Here is a 20662-nt window from a genome sequence, read left to right on the forward strand (position 1 = left end):
GTTATAGTACTGCTGTTTTATTTGGGGGGGGGGGGGTTAACAAAACAATAGTGATGCAGACTACAGTATATTGACTTGAGATACTGGCCCATGTTTATCAGATGTGTACCTTTACAGTCCAGCCATCTTTGCGCAGGATAAAGACGAAATGGTAGGGTGCAGAGGCCTCTTATACCCACGGTGGAGTTTTGGTAAGAGCCTAAGCAAGGCTAGGTTGGGCATGGCCCAGCTAATCTAACCTAGCAGTACTGCTCCGCCTGGCCCCAGTGCTCTACCTATTCCAGATCCACGATCCATATGCTGAATTATTGATGCCCCTGAGAGAGAGAGAGAGAGAGAGAGAGAGAGAGAGAGAGAGAGAGAGAGAGAGAGAGAGAGAGAGAGAGAGAGAGAGAGAGAGAGAGACCTCCCCCCACTGAACCCAACACGGATCGACAACACCAGATACTTTTATTTATTCAGACGCTGCACTGCCTGTCTCTCCTCAGGAACAGACTGTGCCACCAGAAACATTCAGTGCTTCGCTGAGGTGCTTCTCCCATTACAGGATTCCCAGGGGTGCGTTCAGCCGGCAACAACGTTGTGCAACCCATCGATACGACAGTACATCACATTATCAAGCATGACTTTCCAGTTGGTTGCGTAAACAGTGTTTCAGCGTTCTACTACAGGGTGAATACTGATGACACAGCTGATATTGTGTAATGTGTTCCAAGGAGGGTCACATAACGTTGTTTGTCAAATATCTGTATCCTGTACACGAGTAAAACCTCAGGCTCGAGCAATGAGCCATGGTACAGTATATTCAGCCTGTTGATAAATAGTGCACCCATATGTTAAGAGTTGGATGATGCCCTAGTGACCTTTGGCATCCTACCTCTCTCGTAATCAGATGGCATCCTACCTCTCTCGTAATCAGATGGCATCCTACCTCTCTCGTAATCAGATGGCATCCTACCTCTCTCGTAATCAGATGGCATCCTACCTCTCTCGTAATCAGATGGCATCCTACCTCTCTCGTAATCAGATGGCATCCTACCTCTCTCGTAATCAGATGGCATCCTACCTCTCTCGTAATCAGATGGCATCCTACCTCTCTCGTGATCAGACAAGACTAACCCATAAAAACTAAGATGGAACCGATATGATATAAAATATACAATTGAATTTGGTGGTTATAAAGATTCAAATGTTGCTAAGTAAGTTTTCATTTTTGGAAATGAAGTTTTTCCCGCTCACAGTCTGAAAATAGAAACGCACTGATTTCTGTTCTTTCTCTTGTCTTGCAGTCGATGCGGTCTTCCACCGCATCACACGTGGCTGAGAATACAGCATGTCTCGCGTCTCCACCACCGCCAAGCGTTACACCGGCTCCTCCTATACCAGTGCCTATAGCTCCTATGGCTCCTCCCTGACGCCCTCCTCCCTCAGCTCCTACACCTCCGACCGGGACAGGCTGCCCTCCTACAGGAGCAACGCTGCCTCCTCCTCGGGCTACTCCTCCTCCAGCTACCTGAGCAGCGCCGCCAGCCGCGCCCGCAACTACAGCACCTCCTCAGAGCTCGACCGGGGCCGGCTCATCCCCCGCACTGACCTCCTGAGCAGCAGCAGCCGGCGCAGCGAGAGCCTGAGCCGCACCCCGGTGAAGACCTATGGCTCGTCGGGCCTGAGCGGCGGCTCCGGTTACACTGGCTACAGCAGCTACTCCTCGTCCACCACGCCCAGCCGCTCCAGCTACCTCTCCTCGTCGCCCGGGGCCTCCAGCATCTCCCTCAGCCGCCGCAGGTCGTCGAGCCAGAGTGACCTGACGCGGGACCTGTCGTCCCTGGGCCTCAACGAGCCCACGTCCCCCTCCTCCTCCTCCAGCGCCCTGAGGGGTTACCGGAGCAGGGCCAGCGATGTGGCCGACTCCTACAACAGCAGCCTGCAGAGCTCCAGCTATGGCCTGTCCCACAGCGCCACACAGGAGGCCTTGAGCAGCAGCAGCCTGAAGAGCGGTGGTGGTAGCCGCTTCACCTCCTCCTATGAGAGGAGCGACAGCAGCAGCAATGGACGATCCAGCTCCCCCACCAGGGACTCCCTGGTAAGACCAGTGTTCTTCTGTTTGCTCAAATGTTTTGCTGTGATCTTAGATTTAGTCTCTCAGGCCACTGACATGGCAGACTGACACCATGTGGGGGCACTCATGGTCAGTACAGATGCTCTGCACTGTTACTGTACAGTACTAAGATCCTGTGTTGGGGAACACTGTCACTCACTACACAGTATAAAATAGGCCTTACACAATTGTCACAGTATTCATTCATTCGTACAGTATTGAATTAGAAAATGCATCTATGTCAGCTAGCTATATTAGGTCCATTTCCTATAAGAAAGGAAATGAATCTCACAGAGACAAGAACATGCTTAACAAAATCTCTATGCCCCTGTATGTAAGATTGTAAACATTCCTGTTGCCATAGCTCCCATAAGGTCCTCAGAAATTCAATTTCTCTCTATGATGATGAATCAGGAAGTTCCTCAGTGAGTCCGTAGCTATAGCCTGGTCCCAGATCTGTTTTTGCTGTATTGCCAACTCCTATGGGTCCTGCATGTTTGATGTGACAATGACCATAGGGGTTGGCAAGGCAGTGGGACCAGGCTAGCCAAACAGGCTATGTGTCTGTCTGTGTGTCTCTAGCTATGTTTCCATGAACTTGTCCAGTGTTTAAAAAAAAGTCAACATTTAGAAAGTTTGCATAGAAAATAGTTAAATAAATCTATCGTGTGTCGTTAAAAACAGCTGGATGTAATGATGTCATACCAACAACAAAAAATGACCCGTTTAGGCAAATTGTGCATTTTATAAATCGTCGACAGCCTGTATGACATCCCCCCTATCATGTCTCATGTAGACCGCAAAAGCCAGCATGGATAGAATGCAATAATTTACTAATATTTGCCATATTCTAATAATTCTTATGTGCCAACGTATCGCCACGGTTCGTGCCATGGTGAGACTTGCACTCCCGTAGATCTGTAATAATTGGATGGTGAAACTTGCCAGCCAACCAGAAAAGAAAGGCGAAGCAATTCAGGCCTTTAAAGTCAGGATAATCCTTGTCCTGCAAAGAAACTTTGTTGTTGAAAGAATCGATTTTGCAAGTAGTAGCCATGTAGAATTAAATCAGGACTGGAGCTTATAGTTACGCGATTACATCACGTGCCTCGCATACCTTCAAAAGTATTCAGGAATCATAATTTATTAGAAAAACACTTTTTCCATCATCATTGGTCGCAATAAAGAAAGTTAGAAGAAAAATCCACCCCTGTGGAACGGATAAAAATGTTGTCAATCTTTAGAAAATGTCTCCTATATCTGCTGTTTCCATTACAAATGTCGCAAAGATTTTGTTTGCGACATTGCTTATGTCGAATAAATCTGGGTCGATGGAAACCTGCTTACTGACTGTCAGAGAGGTAGGTGTCCCATTGACTAGACTCCTTGTGTTCCCTCTGTGACGCATGGAGAGTAAATAAAATAAAATACTAAATATTGGTACTTTTTACCCCTTTTTCGTGATATCCAATTGGTAGTTACAGTCTTGTCCCATTGCTGCAACTCCAGTATGGACTCGGGAGAGGTGAAGGTCGAGTGCCATGCGTCCTCCGAAACACGACCCTGCCAAGCCGCACTGCTTCTTGACACACTGCTCGCTTAACCCGGAAGCCAGCTGCATCAATGTGTCAGAGGAAACACTGTATAGCTGGCGATTGAATTCAGTGTGCATGCGCCCGGCCCGCCACAAGGAGTAGCTAGAGCGCAATGGGACAAGGACATCCCGGCCTGCCAAACCCTCCCCTAACCCGGACGACGCTGGGCTAATTGTGCGCCGTCTCATGGGTCTCCCGGTCGCGGCCTTCTGCGACACAGCCCGGGATCAAACCCGGGTCTGTAGTGACGCCTCAAGCACTGCGATGCAGTGCCTTAGACCGCTGCTCCACTCAGGAGACCTTGCATGGAGAGTAATGACATCTGTGGGAGTGGCTGGCCTGGCTATCCTCCTCTCCCTCTCCTTAGAGAGCGGAGTGTGAATTAACCCACTTACGGGATTAGCCCTGATTGCTGACCACTGTGGGAAGGAGAAGGAGGAGGACATTTGTTTCACAACCAGCCAAGCCAATCTCTTTGACAAGACTGTTTTGTTGTTGTTACGGGGCTGCTTTCGCAAACATCTATCACAATTAGCGTCAGGCTCAGGCAGGCAAAGAGGCTGTTGATGTGCTGTAATGAAACTCTTCTGTGAAGGATGCATCGAGGCTAACAGTTGTTTGCCACCAGATCTGCATTACTGAAGCCACTCAAAGGTGGTATGGAATCTTCTCGGTAATTAACAGTTATCAATCAATGAGGGAATGAATCTCCTGTACGTGGAACAGTGGAACTGGGTTGCCTATTGGACCAAGAGGTTCACATGTTGTAATTAATGCCACGAGAGGATTTCGTGAGCCCTGTGCTCAAATGTTCTCATCAAGTCATTTTAATTATCCTTCCTAATTCTCATAATGTTCCACCCGGACCGGGTTTAGAGCAGGGAGTTTAGACAATAAATCCCCTTACTATGACAGGAGAGTAGGCAGGTGCCCAGAGCAGGTGAAGTAAGGGCTACGGGGGCATGTATGCAAACTTTGTGTGATAACTGTGATTGCGCTGTATGTGGGTTTGATTTAGGAGATATGGGCTGATAGTTCACCCCACTCTAGAAGATCAACTTGCCAAAGGGGTTTGCCAAACTTGCCAAACCGCAAGGGTCTTTCCTGGTTATATAAAGGTCAGCATAAATAAATATCTGCGCTGAATCTTCGTCCTGACTGTCAGGCATCCCGGTTGGCTGAGTCACAATGTTCTGTCAGCTCATCCAGTCCAATGGATGAAAAGAAAGCCTTTATTCTCGTTATGGATTAGGAGGAGTTTTTATGGAGTCATGTTTTCAGGAATGTGTTGGATTATGACTCAGAGAGACCAGTCGGACCAGCAGCTCCTCATCAGAGCAGCTCTCTCCCAGGCTGAGTGCTGGGAGATCAGGATGGAAGAAGAGAGGTTGTGTCGGTCAAGTACACTGCTGTATTGATCATTCTAGGAAAACTGATTTTCGGCCCTTCCCTGCCCGCTCTCAAAAACATCTAATTATTCACCTCTCTCTCATTGATAAACAAGATGTTGTGTTTTACACAGGCACCAAAAGACAACTGGCCTAGCTGCTTACTTTAACCAGGTTTCCATCCATGAATTACCTGATGCATGAAAAAAGTCACGACAGGGCTGATGGAAACAGGACATTCCTGTACAATTCAATAATTGTTGATAAACAATTTGTTCGCCCGGCGTGGTGGGATCTTTTTGTCTGTAAAATTAATGATGCGAGAAATGAATGTGGAGACATCTTTATGTGCAAATATTGATATAATAAGCACCATATCGAAGTAAACTTGAGCTGTGTTCGAATACTCAGAATAACCACAATAACCGTACTATTTGTGACGTGAATTGAGTATATTGTATGCTTATTGGTCATAGTAGGGATATAGTTAATATGCCAAAAGTTCCCGGATGTTGTACTAAATTCACCAAAATATGAAGTATACATGGAGAGGACAATATTTCCGTACTTTAAGGCCCATAATGCAATTCTTCAGGAAATGGGCGTGGCTTCACATCGTTTCCAGATTTGAAGAAAATGGTGGAAAATATGCAGTCGAAGTTGAGCAATGTAATTAAGTAATGACTTTTCAAATAAGTTACCTTACACGTTATATTGGCTGACAATTTGTAAGCTATAGTTTTGAAGTCGGAAGTTTACATACACCTTAGCCAAATACATTTCAACTCAGTTTCACAATTCCTGACATTTAATCCTAGTAAAAAATTCCCTGTCTTAGGTCAGTTAGGATCACCACTTTATTTTAAGAATGTGAAATGTCAGAATAATAGTAGAGAGGATGATTTATTTCAGCTTTTATTTCTTCCCTCACATTCCCAGTGGGTTAGAAGTTTACATACACTCAATTAGTATTTGGTAGCATTGCCTTTAAATTGTTTAACTTGGGTCAAACATTTAGGTAGCCTTCCACAAGCTTCCCACAATAAGTTGGGTGAATTTTGGCCCATTCCTCCTGACAGAGCTGGTGTAACTGAGTCAGGTTTGTAGGCCTCCTTGCTCGCACACGCTTTTTCAGTTCTGCCCACACATTTTATATAGAATTGAGGTCAGGGCTTTGTGTTGTCCACTCCAATACCTTGACTTTGTTGTCCTTAAGCCATTTTGCCACAACTTTGGAAGTATGATTGGGGTCATTGTCCATTTACATTTACATTTAAGACATTTAGCAGACGCTCTTATCCAGAGCGACTTACAAATTGGTGCATTCACCTTATAATATCTAGTGGAACAACCACTTTACAATAGTGCATCTAAATATTTTAAGGGGGGGGGGGGTTAGAAGGATTACTTTATCCTATCCCAGGTATTCCTTAAAGAGGTGGGGTTTCAGGTGTCTCCGGAAGGTGGTGATTGACTCCGCTGTCCTGGCGTCGTGAGGGAGCTTGTTCCACCATTGGGGTGCCAGAGCAGCGAACAGTTTTGACTGGGCTGAGCGGGAACTGTACTTCCTCAGAGGTAGGGAGGCGAGCAGGCCAGAGGTGGATGAACGCAGTGCCCTTGTTTGGGTGTAGGGCCTGATCAGAGCCTGAAGGTACGGAGGTGCCGTTCCCCTCACAGCTCCGTAGGCAAGCACCATGGTCTTGTAGCGGATGCGAGCTTCAACTGGAAGCCAGTGGAGAGAGCGGAGGAGCGGGGTGACGTGAGAGAACTTGGGAAGGTTGAACACCAGACGGGCTGCGGCGTTCTGGATGAGTTGTAGGGGTTTAGTGGCACAGGCAGGGAGCCCAGCCAACAGCGAGTTGCAGTAATCCAGGCGGGAGATGACAAGTGCCTGGATTAGGACCTGCGCCGCTTCCTGTGTGAGGCAGGGTCGTACTCTGCGAATGTTGTAGAGCATGAACCTACAGGATCGGGTCACCGCCTTGATGTTAGTGGAGAACGACAGGGTGTTGTCCAGGGTCACGCCGAGGCTCTTAGCACTCTGGGAGGAGGACACAAGGGAGTTGTCAACCGTGATGGCGAGATCATGGAACGGGCAGTCCTTCCCCGGGAGGAAGAGCAGCTCCGTCTTGCCGAGGTTCAGCTTGAGGTGGTGATCCGTCATCCACACTGATATGTCTGCCAGACATGCAGAGATGCGATTCGCCACCTGGTTGTCAGAAGGGGGAAAGGAGAAGATGAATTGTGTGTCGTCTGCATAGCAATGATAGGAGAGACCATGTGAGGATATGACAGAGCCAAGAGACTTGGTGTATAGCGAGAATAGGAGAGGGCCTAGAACAGAGCCCTGGGGGACACCAGTGGTGAGAGCACGTGGTGCGGAGACAGATTCTCGCCACGCCACCTGGTAGGAGCGACCTGTCAGGTAGGACGCAATCCAAGCGTGGGCCGCGCCGGAGATGCCCAGCTCGGAGAGGGTGGAGAGGAGGATCTGATGGTTCACAGTATCAAAGGCAGCAGATAGGTCTAGAAGGATGAGAGCAGAGGAGAGAGAGTTAGCTTTAGCAGAGCCTCCGTGACACAGAGAAGAGCAGTCTCAGTTGAATGCCCAGTCTTGAAACCTGACTGATTAGGATCAAGAAGGTCATTCTGAGAGAGATAGCAAGAGCGCTGGCCAAGGACGGCACGTTCAAGAGTTTTGGAGAGAAAAGAAAGAAGGGATACTGGTCTGTAGTTGTTGACATCAAGAGGGATCGAGTGTAGGTTTTTCAGAAGGGGTGCAACTCTCGCTCTCTTGAAGACGGAAGGGATGTAGCCAGCGGTCAAGGATGAGTTGATGAGCGAGGTGAGGTAGGGGAGAAGGTCTCCGGAAATGGTCTGGAGAAGAGAGGAGGGGATAGGGTCAAGTGGGCAGGTTGTTGGGCGGCCGGCCGTCACAAGACACGAGATTTCATCTGGAGAGAGAGGGGAGAAAGAGGTCAAAGCACAGGGTAGGGCAGTGTGAGCAGGACCAGCGGTGTCGTTTGACTTAGCAAACGAGGATCGGAAGTCATCCGCAGAGAGGGAGGGGGGGGGAGGGGGAGGAGGATTCAGGAGGGAGGAGAAGGTAGCAAAGAGCTTCCTAGGGTTAGAGGCAGATGCTTGGAATTTAGAGTGGTAGAAAGTGGCTTTAGCAGCAGAGACAGAAGAGGAAAATGTAGAGAGGAGGGAGTGAAAGGATGCCAGGTCCGCAGGGAGGCGAGTTTTCCTCCATTTCCGCTCGGCTGCCCGGAGCCCTGTTCTGTGAGCTCGCTGTGAGTCGTCGAGCCACGGAGCAGGAGGGGAGGACCGAGCCGGCCTGGAGGATAGGGGACAGAGAAAATCAAAGGATGCAGAGAGGGAGGAGAGGAGGGTTGAGGAGTCAGAATCAGGAGATAGGTTGGAGAAGGTTTGAGCAGAGGGAAGAGATGATAGGATGGAAGAGGAGAGAGTAGCGGGAGAGAGAGAGCGAAGGTTGGGACGGCGCAATACCATCCGAGTAGGGGCAGAGTGAGAAGTGTTGGATGAGAGCGAGAGGGAAAAGGATACAAGGTAGTGGTCAGAGACTTGGAGGGGAGTTGCGATGAGATTAGTGGAAGAACAGCATCTAGTAAAGATGAGGTCAAGCGTATTGCCTGCCTTGTGAGTAGGGGGGGAAGGTGAGAGGGTGAGGTCAAAAGAGGAGAGGAGTGGAAAGAAGGAGGCAGAGAGGAATGAGTCAAAGGTAGACGTGGGGAGGTTAAAGTCACCCAGAACTGTGAGAGGTGAGCCATCCTCAGGAAAGGAACTTATCAAGGCGTCAAGCTCATTGATGAACTCTCCAAGGGAACCTGGAGGGCGATAAATGATAAGGATGTTAAGCTTGAAAGGGCTGGTAACTGTGACAGCATGGAATTCAAATGAGGAGATAGACAGATGGGTCAGGGGAGAAAGAGAGAATGTCCACTTGGGAGAGATGAGGATTCCAGTGCCACCCCCCGCTGGCTCGATGCTCTAGGGGTATGCGAGAACACGTGGGCAGACGAGGAGAGAGCAGTAGGAGTAGCAGTGTTATCTGTGGTAATCCATGTTTCGTCAGCGCCAGGAAGTCTAGGGACTGGAGGGTAGCATAGGCTGAGATGAACTCAACCTTGTTGGCCGCAGACCGGCAGTTCCAGAGGCTGCCGGAGATCTGGAACTCCACGTGGGTCGTGCGCGCTGGGACCACCAGGTTAGAGTGGCAGCGGCCACGCGGTGTGGAGCGTTTGTATGGCCTGTGCAGAGGGGAGAGAACAGGGATAGACAGACACATAGTTGACAAGCTACAGAAGAGGCTACGCTAATGCAAAGGAGATTGGAATAACAAGTGGACTACACGTCTCGAATGTTCAGAAAGTTAAGCTTACGTTGCAAAAATCTTATTGACTAAAAATGACGAAAATGATACAGTACTGTTGGCTGGTGGAGTAGGCTAGCTAGCAGTGGCTGCGTTGTTGACTTTGAACGTGTAGCTGGCTAGGTAACCTCGATAGTTTCAGTACTACACCTTGTCATGATACAAAAGCAACTTTGTAGCTAGCGAACATAACACTAATCAAGACGTTCCTTTGTAATGTATTTAGTTTCTACAATGCTGCTCGTCGGTAATAGTTGGCTGGGTTTGGAAAAATGGCGTCGCGGGGGACGGAAATAGCTGGCTAGCTAACCTCGATAATTACTAAACTACACAATTATCAAGCTATGACAAAGACAACTATGTAGCTAGCTAGCTAACACTGCACTAGTCAAATCGTTCCGTTGTAAAGTATTAGTATCTACAACGCTGCTAGTCGGTAACGGTTGGCTAGCTAGCAGTGGGTTAATGATGACTAGGTGTGTTGACTAAGTCTGGCGTCGCGTCACGGCTGGCTAGCTAGCCTCGATAATTACTCTAAACTACACAATTATCTTAGATGCAAAGACAGCAAAGACAACTATGTAGCTGGCTAACTAACACTAACACTACACTAATCATGTCGTTCCGTTGTAATGTAATAGTTTCTACAGTGCTGCTAGTCGGTAGAAGTTGGCTGGTTGGCTAGCTAGCAGTGTTGACTAGCTAGCTAGCAGTGATGACTACGTTAGGAGGACGTTTGGAAGACATTTGGAAGACCATTTGCAACCAAGCTTTAACTTCCTGACTGATGTTTTGAGATGTTGCTTCAATATATCTACATAATTTCCCCCCTCATGAAGCCATCTATTTTGTGAAGTGCATCAGTCCCTCCTGCAGCAAAGCACCACCGCAACATGATGCTGCCACCCCCGTGCTTCACGGTTGGCATGATGTTCTTCGGCTTGCAAGCCCCCCCTTTTTCCTCCAAACATAACGATGGTCATTATGGCCAAACAGTTCAATTTTGGTTTCATCAGACCAGAGGACATTTCTCTAAAAAGTACGATCTTTGTCCCCATGTGCAGTTGCAAACCATAGTCTTTTTTATGCCGGTTTTGGAGCAGTGGCTTCTTCCTTGCGGATCTACCTTGCTGAGCGGCCTTTCAGGTTATGTCGATATAAGACTTTGTTTTACTGTGGCTATAGATACTTTTGTACCTGTTTCCTCCAGCATCTTCACAAGGACCTTTGCTGTTGTTCTGGGATTGATTTGCACTTTTCGCACCAAAGTACGTTCATCTCTAGGAGACAGAAAACATCTCCTTCCTGAGCGGTATGACGACTACGTGGTCCCATGGTGTTTATACTTGCGTACTATTGTTTGTATAGATGAAAGTGGTGCCTTCAGGCGTTTGGAAATTGCTCCCAAATATGAACCAGACTTGTGGAGGTCTACAATTTTCTTTCTGAGGTCTTGGCTGATTTCTTTTGATTTTCCCATGATGTCAAGCAAAGAGGCACTGAGTTTGAAGGTAGGCCTTGAAATACATCCACAGGTACACCTCTAATTGTCTCAAATGATGTCAATTAGCCTATCAGAAGCTTCTAAAGCCATGACATCATTTTCTGGAATTTTCCAAGCTGTTTAAAGGCACAGTCAACTTAGTGTATGTAAACTTCTGACCCACTGGAATTGTGATACAGTGAATTATAAGTGAAATAATCTGTCTCTAAACATTTGTTGGAAAAATTACTTGTGTCATGCACAAAGTAGATGTCCTAACCAACTTGCCAAAACTGTAGTTTGTTAACAAGAAATTTGTGGAGTGGTTGAAAAACAAGTTTTAGTGACTCCAACCTAAGTGTATGTCAACTTCCGACTTCAACTGTATGTTGTCCTAAAGAACCACATAGCATATCATTACACCAGTATGTACCGGTATGTTGTTAGCTAGCTACCTAATGTTATTTGGCTACTTATACTTCAAACTTGCCAGTATATTAACTATAGCCTATCTAACTAACTACCCAACATTTATTGACTTGATTATTCCCGTCATTATTAGCTTAGCTAAATGGTATAGTCTTTGTGCTTTCGTAAATTCGCTCTGGCTATCTACTCCGATTTCAGAGGACTCTCGTCTGAGTGTACCAGAGCACAGAATAATTAATTTACGAGCGCTCAACACCCGTTGAATATGGCCGATGTCAGTAAACGTCAGCAAAAAAAGCGTAATTAAATTGTCTACATGTTGTCTACATACCACCACAGACCTAGGCTGGCACTAAAACCGCACTCAATGAGCTGTATTCCGTTATAAGCACACAGGAAAACGCTCATCCAGTGGCGGCTCTCCTAGTGGCCGGGGACTTTAATGCAGGGAAACTTAAATCAGTTTTACCTATTTTCTATCAGCATGTTAAATGTGCAACCAGAGGGAAAACAGTTAGAGACCACCTTTACTCCACACACAGAGACGTGTACAAAGCTCTCCCTCGCCCTCCATTTGGTAAATCTGACCATAACTCTATCCTCCTGATTCCTGCTTACAAGTAAAAATTAAAGCTGGAAGCACAAGTGACTCAGTCTATAAAGTAGTGGTCAGATGACGCAGATGCTAAACTACATGACTGTTTTGCTATCACAGACTGGACTATATTCCGGTATTCTTCCGATGGCATTGAGGAGTACACCACATCAATCACTGGCTTTATCAATAAGTGCATCGAGGACGTCATCCCCACAGTGACTGTACATACATACCCCAACCAGAAGCCATGGAATACAGGCAACATTCGCACTGAGCTAAAGGGTAGAGCTGCCGCTTTCAAGGAGCGGGACCCTAACCCGAAAGCTTATAAGAAATCCCGCTATGCCCTCCAACGAACCATCAAACACGCAAAGTGTTAATACAGGAATAAGATCGAATCGTACTACACCAGCTCCGACTCTCGTCGGATGTGGCAGGGCTTGCAAAGTATTGCAGACTACAAAGGGAAGCATAGCCGCGAGCTGCCCAGTGACACAAGCCAACCAGACGAGCTAAATAACTTCTATGCTCGCTTCGAGGCAAGTAACACTGAAACATGCATGAGAGCATCAGCTGTTCCGGATGACTGTGTGATCACGCTCTCCGCAGCCGATGTGAGTAAGACCTTTAAACAGGTCAACATTCACAAGGCCGTTGGGCCAGACGGATTACCAGGACGTGTACTCCGAGCATGCACTGACCAACTGGCAAGTGTCTTCACTGACATTTTCAACCTCTCCCTGTCTGAGTCTGTAATACCAACATGTTTCAAGCAGACCACCGTAGTCCCTGTGTCCAAGAACACTAAGGTAACCTGCCTAAATGATTACCGACCCGTAGCACTCACGCCTGTAGCCATGAAATGCTTTGAAAGGCTGGTAATGGCTCACATCAACACCATTATCCCAGAAACCTTAGACCCACTCCAATTTGCATATCGCACCAACAGATCCACAGATGATGCAATCTCTATTGCACTCCACACTGCCCTTTCCCACCTGGACAAAAGGAACACCTATGTGAGAATGCTATTCATTGACTACAGCTCAGCGTTCAACACCATAGTTCCCACAAAGCTCATCACTAAGCTAAGGACCCTGGGACTTAACACCTCCCTCTGCAACTGGATCCTGGCTTCCTGACAGGTCGCCCCCAGGTGGTAAGGGTAGGCAACAACAAATCCGCCACGCTGATCCTCAACACGGGGGCCCCTCAGGGGTGCGTGCTCAGTCCCCTCCTGTACTCCCTGTTCACTCATGACTGCACGGCCAGGCACGACTCCAACACCATCATTAAGTTTGCTGATGACACAACAGTGGTAGGCCTGATCACCGACAACGATGAGACAGCCTATAGGGAGGAGGTCAGAGACCTGACCGTGTGGTGCAAGGACAACAACCTCTCCCTCAACGTGATCAAGACAAAGGAGATGATTGTGGACTACAGGAAAAGGAGGACCGAGGAGGACGCACCCATTCTCATCGACGAGGCTGTAGTGGAGCAGGTTGAGAGCTTCAAGTTCCTTGGCGTCCACATCACCAACAAACTAACATGGTCCAAGCACACCAAGACAGTTGTGAGGAGGGCACGACAAAACATATTCCCCCTCAGGAGACTGAAAAGATTTGGCATGGGTCCTCAGATCCTCAAAAGGTTTTACAGCTGCACCATCGAGAGCATCCTGACGGGTTGCATCACTGCCTGGTATGGCAACTGCTCGGCCTCCAACCGCAAGGCACTACAGAGGGTAGTGCGTACGGCCCAATACATCATCGGGACCAAGCTTCCTGCCATCCAGGACCTCTATACCAGGCGGCATCAGAGGGAAGGCCCTAAAAATGATCAAAGACCCCAGCCACCCTTGTCATAGACTGTTCTCTCTGCTACCGCACAGCAAGCAGTACCGGAGCGCCAAGTCTAGGTCCAAGAGGCTTCTAAACAGCTTGTACCCCCAAGCCATAAGACTCCTGAACAGCTAATCAAATGGCTACCCAGACTATTTGCATTGCCCCCCCCCCCATGCTGCTGCTACTCCCTGTTATTATCTATGCATAGCCGCTTTAATAACTCTACCTACATGTACATAATTACCTTAATTACCTCGACACTAGTGCCCCCGCACATTGACACATTGACTCTTTTCCCCGCTATTGTTATTTACTGCTGCTCTTTAATTATTCGTTTTTCTTATCTCTTACTTTTTTTAAATTGTTGGTTAAGGGCTTGTAGGTAAGCATTCCACTGTAAGGTCTACTACACCTGTTGTATTTGGCGCAAGTGACAAATAATGATTTGATAGTATGGGTATTCAAACACAGGTTTTGAGTCACGCGATGGCATGTTGCGTGGTCTTCCCACTATGACTCTCGAAAGCATGCAGTTTGTTAGGCTACAGATGAACTTCGTTGATGAACATTCCACAGAGTGGTGAAAGTGCGTGGTGATGATCTTGATACTCCTTTCCAATAAATATTGAGGGTCTTATTCTGGTGACATGATGATGATGGCTGCCATTTGACAAATATCAAATGATCTCGCTCTTATCCAAGATAATCTCATCATAATGTAGACTAGCTTCCCGCACTTGATCTGCGAGCTGCTGGCTTGAGCGCAGGTGCCAAGACCAGAGTGGGCACATTTGCTATAATTTAACGCAACAGTTTTTGTGACAAAACCATCGATAGAGTTTAAAATGCAATTTTTATTCGGTACATGGGAATATAACTGCAGACGTTATTTTCATGTGCACTACGTCATCACGCACACTTTGATGGAATCATCTATTGTGGGAACATTTTGAATATTCAGGTGAAAATCTGTCGCCAATTAAAGGGAAACCTAGCTAATGATATCAATCAATCAATTGTATTTTATAAAGCCCTTTTCCCTTGTTAAGGTCAACAGCATCATGAACTCTACCCAGTACCGGGACATTTTAGCCAAAAACCTGGTTGCCTCTGCCAGGAGGCTGAAACTTGGCCGCAAGTGGATCTTCCAGCAAGACAATAACCCCAAGCACACATCAAATTCCACAAATAAATGGTTAATTGACCACAAAATCAACATTTTTCAATGACCATCTCAGTCCGCATTGAAAACCTGTGATTTTAATTGAAGAGGGCAGTCCATAAGCGCAGACAAAGGGTATCAAGGATCTGGAAAGATTCTGTATGGAGGAATGGTCCAAGATCCCTCCCAATGTGTTCTTTCAATGTCATAAAACATTTTAGAAAAAGGCCAGTGTCGTTATCCTCGCAAGGAAAGGGTGCTAGAGTATTGAAAACAGGGGTGCCAATAATTTTGACCCCTATCATTTTTAGATTTGTTACTTGCTAACAAAATCTCTTTCTCTGAGCAATTGTATTAGTATAAAATAATATACATTTTTGGAGAATACAATATAGCTCAGTATTTGTATTATTAATTTTATACTTTATTCCTTGCTCATCTTTATCAAGGGTGCCAATAATTTTGGCTATTGCAGCATAGATACTGGGAACTGAGACAGGGAAGGTCAGAGGACACTGTAGCCCCATTCGAAGTTACCCCTGGCCAACCATGCAGGATATAACCCCACCCACTTTGCCAAAGCACAGCCCCCACACCACTTAAAGAGCAACTGCCCCTAAAAACCAACTTCTCATTTGGAAAACAGCCCATGTGGCATCGATGTGAGTCAAACATTTATTCTACTGTCAAAATTTACTACAAACTGAAAATAAGATAATTTTTAGAGTTCTGTGAGAATTGTGGTTGTGACTGCATCACAACTTTAATCAAGGTTGGGTTTGTTACAATCCTGCCCACATGCCCACAGCTGGCAATACACAAGTGATCATCGATTTGGACTGCAGCTGCCTATTGGGCTAATTTGGACCCTTGGTAAATTACACAATGTACATGGGACAATATATTAAAATTCCAATATCTCAAAATTTCAATGACTTAAAAACCTCAAACCAACTATAAATTGTAGAAATTCATATAGAAATATTGAAATCATTTAATGAAGAAAATAAAAGGTGTGAAACATGAAATTATTGTCTAATTTACATTGTGTAATTTATTGACAGTCCTTAACGATCCCTGGGAGATAGGCTATCCAATGTCAAACCAACTTTGCCATGGTCGCACACCAGCTGGCTAAAGCCAATTGGCAAAATCATTTGAAACTCACGTTTGAATTCAGTCATGGCCACTACCATTTCTTAATGAACCAAATCTAAAACGAGGCCAAATCACAAAGGGCAGTTTCCCTTTAAGTGATATCAACAGACAATTGACTTACTACCCTGAGACAAGGCTGAGTATAGCCCACAAAGATCTCTCCCCACCGCACGAGCCTGAGGGGGCGCAGAACCGGACAGGAAGATTAAGTTAATAACTCAACCCACCCAAGGGAGTTGAGTATAACGAAAAAAAGCCTGGCATGACAAGATGCGCTCTGGTAGGGACAGAATGGGAGAGTGCGAGCAAAATAGTGACTCAGCCCCCGTAATAAGGTTCCTAGTGGAGAGTAGGGTGGTTCGTCACTCCAGTGCCTTGCCGTTCACCTTTGCACCCCTGGCCCAGACTACACTCAATCGTAGGACCTACTGAAGAGATGAGTCTTCAGTAAAGACTTATAGGTTGAGACTGAGTCTGCGTCTCTCACATGGATCGGCAGACCATTCCATAAAAGAGGAGCTCTAAAGGAGAAAGCCCTGCCTTCAGCTATTTGCTTAGAAATTCTAGGAACAATAAGGAATCTTATTGACCGTAGCATACGTGTAGGTATGTACGGCAGGACCAAATCAGAGAGATAAGTACAAGCAAGTCTATACAATGCTTTGTAGGTTAACAGTCAAACCTTGAAATCAGCCCTAGCCTTAACAGGAAGACAGTAGAGAGGCTAGCACTGGAATAATACAGTATGATCAAATTTTGGGGTTCTAGTCATGATTCTAGCAGCTGTATTTTGTACTAGCTGACGTTTTAGTGCCTTATCCAGGTAGCCGGAGAGTAGAGCATTGCATTAGTCTAATCTTGAAGTGACAAAAGCATGGATTAGCTTTTCTGCATCGTTTCTGGACAAAGTTTCCGATTTTTGCAATGTTACAAAGATGTTAAAAAGCTGGTCCTCAAATATTTTTTTAATATGTTCGTCAAAAGAGAGATCAGGGTCCAGACTCAGAGTAACAACGAGATCCTTCACAGATACTGATTCCAAGGTAAACTCGATGTATTCGGCTGTGATGATGCCTAGTCAACTGAAACCGTTCCTAATTAAGAGCGTCAGAAGTGGGTAGGATGACGTGTGATTGGGTGCCACTTCCTGTGACTGTTAGCAAGCGGCATTGTAAAATAGGCCTCAATGCCTATTATACTGCGCGTCCTTGGGAGTCGATCCACATAGGCCTACTGCGTGGGATTTGTGTTTAGCCTCACAAAGCTGACTGACCGACGAACCATGGGAAAACATTGTGAAGGAAATGTCCAGTTAGTTAAAACGAAGGCTTTTGTGACGCCATCCTGATCTCACATCATGCCATTTTAGGTCATCCAGCCAGGCACGGCCAAGCAAACGGTTTAATCCTAAAGCTCAGTGCTGCCTGCTCCAGCTGTTGCACACTACCAAGTGCCCTGGGTTGTATTCATTAAGGCACACTGTAGCAAAATGTTCTGCAACGGAAAAAGAAAATGAGGGTTTCTTATCGGTCAGGTTCAGGTACTCCTTCCCTAATTCAGTTCGTTTTTCTTCCATTTGGAGCATAATGAATACGACCCCAATACACAGCTCCTAGTTACAACGAACAATGGCATCGACATTAGAAGTGGCACTGAGCATAATAGCTCAGTTATTTTCACCAAATCCCATAAACTCATTTTCAATGCAAAATCACTGGTGTGGTGGCATCTAACTCTAAACTCCCTCGTGGCAGTGGTCCTAGAAATAGCCCTGGTAGTAAAGTCAACTCCATCATCCTATCTCTTTACCCGGGACGAGCTGGCTGGCACAGTCCTGGACACAGTAATAATAACGCTATGTAGCGCTGCACCTTCATGCACAGCCTACTGTTCTGTCTTTATACTGTACTCTAGTCTGGGGTGGAAAAGCCTGGGCTTTCAAATGGAAGCAGAAATGGAAGCAGTTAAATGAAGAAAAAAAAAGCAAAATGCCTACCTCATGCAAAGGTTTTGATCCAGTAGCCTAGCTTTTAGGCTACTTCTCTATCACCCTTAGCGCTAAGTTTGAGTTACATAGGCCCACTGTGTTCTATAATCCGCACAGCAACCCTTTTCCCTTTACCTCAGAGGGCTAGGAGGAGTTTTGGGTGGCTGAATTAGTGGCCAGGTCATTACAACGGGTATTAACACACTTTTAGAACCATTGTACAACTCCTGTCAGATGGGACCCCTGGCTTCCCATTATGTGTCCGCAACCCTGCATAAGTGATGCCAGCCTATCACACGTGGGTGAAATTTGTCTGTGGTTTGTCTCTTGGTTGCTTTAGCCTAAGTCTAGACTCCCGTGGAACCAACAATATTTTGCATGTCTGCCACCTTGTTCAGTCCGATACAGTAGCATAATGCTTTGGTGAAAATGTAACGCCAGTCTGGTCTGTGTGAGAGCTTTAATACTGAGCCCTTTGGAAAACAGTTACCCAGAACTCATTAGGCATCGTATTCATTCTGCGGAGTTTAGAGGGCTGGATGGTGAGAAATAGGTCTACCACTCAGCAAGCTGCCCATGATGTCAAACAGTAGCCTAACATTCACACTGCTCAACGTCAAAATCTTGTTGGCTGTTGAATTTAAAGCCTTGGGGAGTGGATTCAAACAGTTCAGTGTGTAGCAAAACTGTATCTGTACTTGGCACTGAGAACAGCAGGCCTTTTGATGTTGGTATTTTAAGTGCAGCGATGACCATTCAGAGCGTTTTCCTCTGTTCCGTTACAGTCGGTGCCCGCAGAATGATCAGTAGCCTAAATATCGACAGAAACAGAAAGTCCTTTTCATTAATGTTGTGTTCTGTATTTGAGTGACTGCTGCATTTAGCCGAGTTTCAGAACTTTGAAAGGTAGCCTAGCCTAGTTTATGCTGAACCACGGTATTACTTTCCTTTTGGTTGTGCTAACCAATTTGGGCATTTACTTAAACAAATGAATCTCCTTGATGTGCCCTTAACTAGGAAATGTGGTCGGCAGATGTTCATTGATCAAATGTGTAATGATTTGCCTAGCTAACCAGGTCTTTATCTCAGAAGTCAAAATACAAAAATGGATTTCTTTGTCGTGTTTTGTAGTTTGCTATCCTTTAGGCTCTGTGTTTTCTTGCATCTCCCCTGATAGCGGGATTGTTTCACACACACACACACACACACACACACACACACACACACACACACACACACACACACACACACACACACACACACACACACACACACACACACACACACACACACACACACACACACACACACGCTTAGCCTGGTGAGTAATGGAATGTGTTCCTTGGCTATTTGTTGTGTACACATGCTAGGTCACAAGACTGAGCTGAGGACATACTGCTCTCTCTCCCATTTAGCCTACACATCACTTCAATGAAACCCAGTACGAACAACAATATACCTCCCCTCTTGACTCACATTCATGTTTTGATTATTTTATTGAACCTTTATTTATCAAGGTTAGTCTCATTGATTCAGACAAGACAGCAGTTGTAGGGGGAACAATGTTTCAGACAAATACAAGACATCACAACTTACAGACCTAGACACTATAAACAGAATGTGGTCGTAGACGACACATACATTACAGACGCAATGCTCACGGCTTTTAATAAAGTTAGTCTGGTACAATTTAGCTCAGATGAGCATGAGTCACGTCACAGCCAGCGACGCTTTTGGTAGGACATGTGAATTGAACGTCAGATTCCTTCTAGATCAGAAGCACAATTACAGAGGAAGACATGTCTAAAGCCCAAAGGCTAAAGTAGCTGTGGCAGCATGAAAGCAGTTTTGGTTCATTAACCCATAATCTATGGCAGCGTTATTATATTTTAGTAGACCTATTTAGTAGATCATTTCATATGGAATCAAGGCAATAGTCTAGGTAGCCTATAGGTAGACAGGCCTCCTGGCAGCAGTCTGCTGTTCACGCTAGGCCTATGCTACTTTCAGCAGCTGAGGCTGACTTGACTTGATGGCTGACGATGTTTAGACCCGCTTCATAATGTCTCCTGTTTACCAATCGCCTTTCTTGGCAGACTGCTGTTCTATGTGTGAGTGGTGTGAGGAAATGTCATTCTGATCTCCTCAAATGTAATAGGCAACATCATTGCAAATACAATTAGCTGTGTCGGGGACTCTGTACTTTTCCAATGCTTATGTCATTTGTTAGGTTTTAAGAGAGGTGGTGAAATTGAAATGGAGTGATGGAATTTTAGCTGCATAAAGCCATCTGTATTTTCCCACTCACTTTTTGAGTCCTAATAAATCAGGGTATTTTTAGACTTTGAGCAAGAGGGGTGAGCAAGGAGATTGAGTGTTGAAGCCTGTAAACAAGCAAACATGTTTGTCTCTCATAGGTGAGAGTTCAGAACTAACAGTGCTAAATGTTTATTACAGAGGGTGCAGTCAGCACTTTTATTTTTATTGATTAACAGCAAATTGACAATGGTTTGTCAATTAATCC

General features: G+C 45.9%; 1 protein-coding gene across 3 annotated transcripts in view; it reads left to right on the plus strand.

Moving 5' to 3' along the window:
- The window catches only part of LOC106580775 (ubiquitin carboxyl-terminal hydrolase 2), a 40256-nt gene that overhangs the window by 7456 nt on the left and 12138 nt on the right, over positions 1-20662 (plus strand). For all 3 annotated transcript variants that reach the window (XM_014162175.2, XM_014162177.2, XM_014162176.2), the window contains exon 3: positions 1290-2083. In XM_014162175.2, the coding sequence (XP_014017650.1) occupies positions 1334-2083 (750 nt within the window). In that variant the 5' untranslated portion in view covers positions 1290-1333. The remainder of the gene's footprint in view (positions 1-1289; positions 2084-20662) is intronic.

The sequence above is a fragment of the Salmo salar genome, chromosome ssa20, assembly GCF_905237065.1.
Source record: "Salmo salar chromosome ssa20, Ssal_v3.1, whole genome shotgun sequence".
In the NCBI taxonomy this organism is placed as follows: Eukaryota; Metazoa; Chordata; class Actinopteri; order Salmoniformes; family Salmonidae; genus Salmo; species Salmo salar.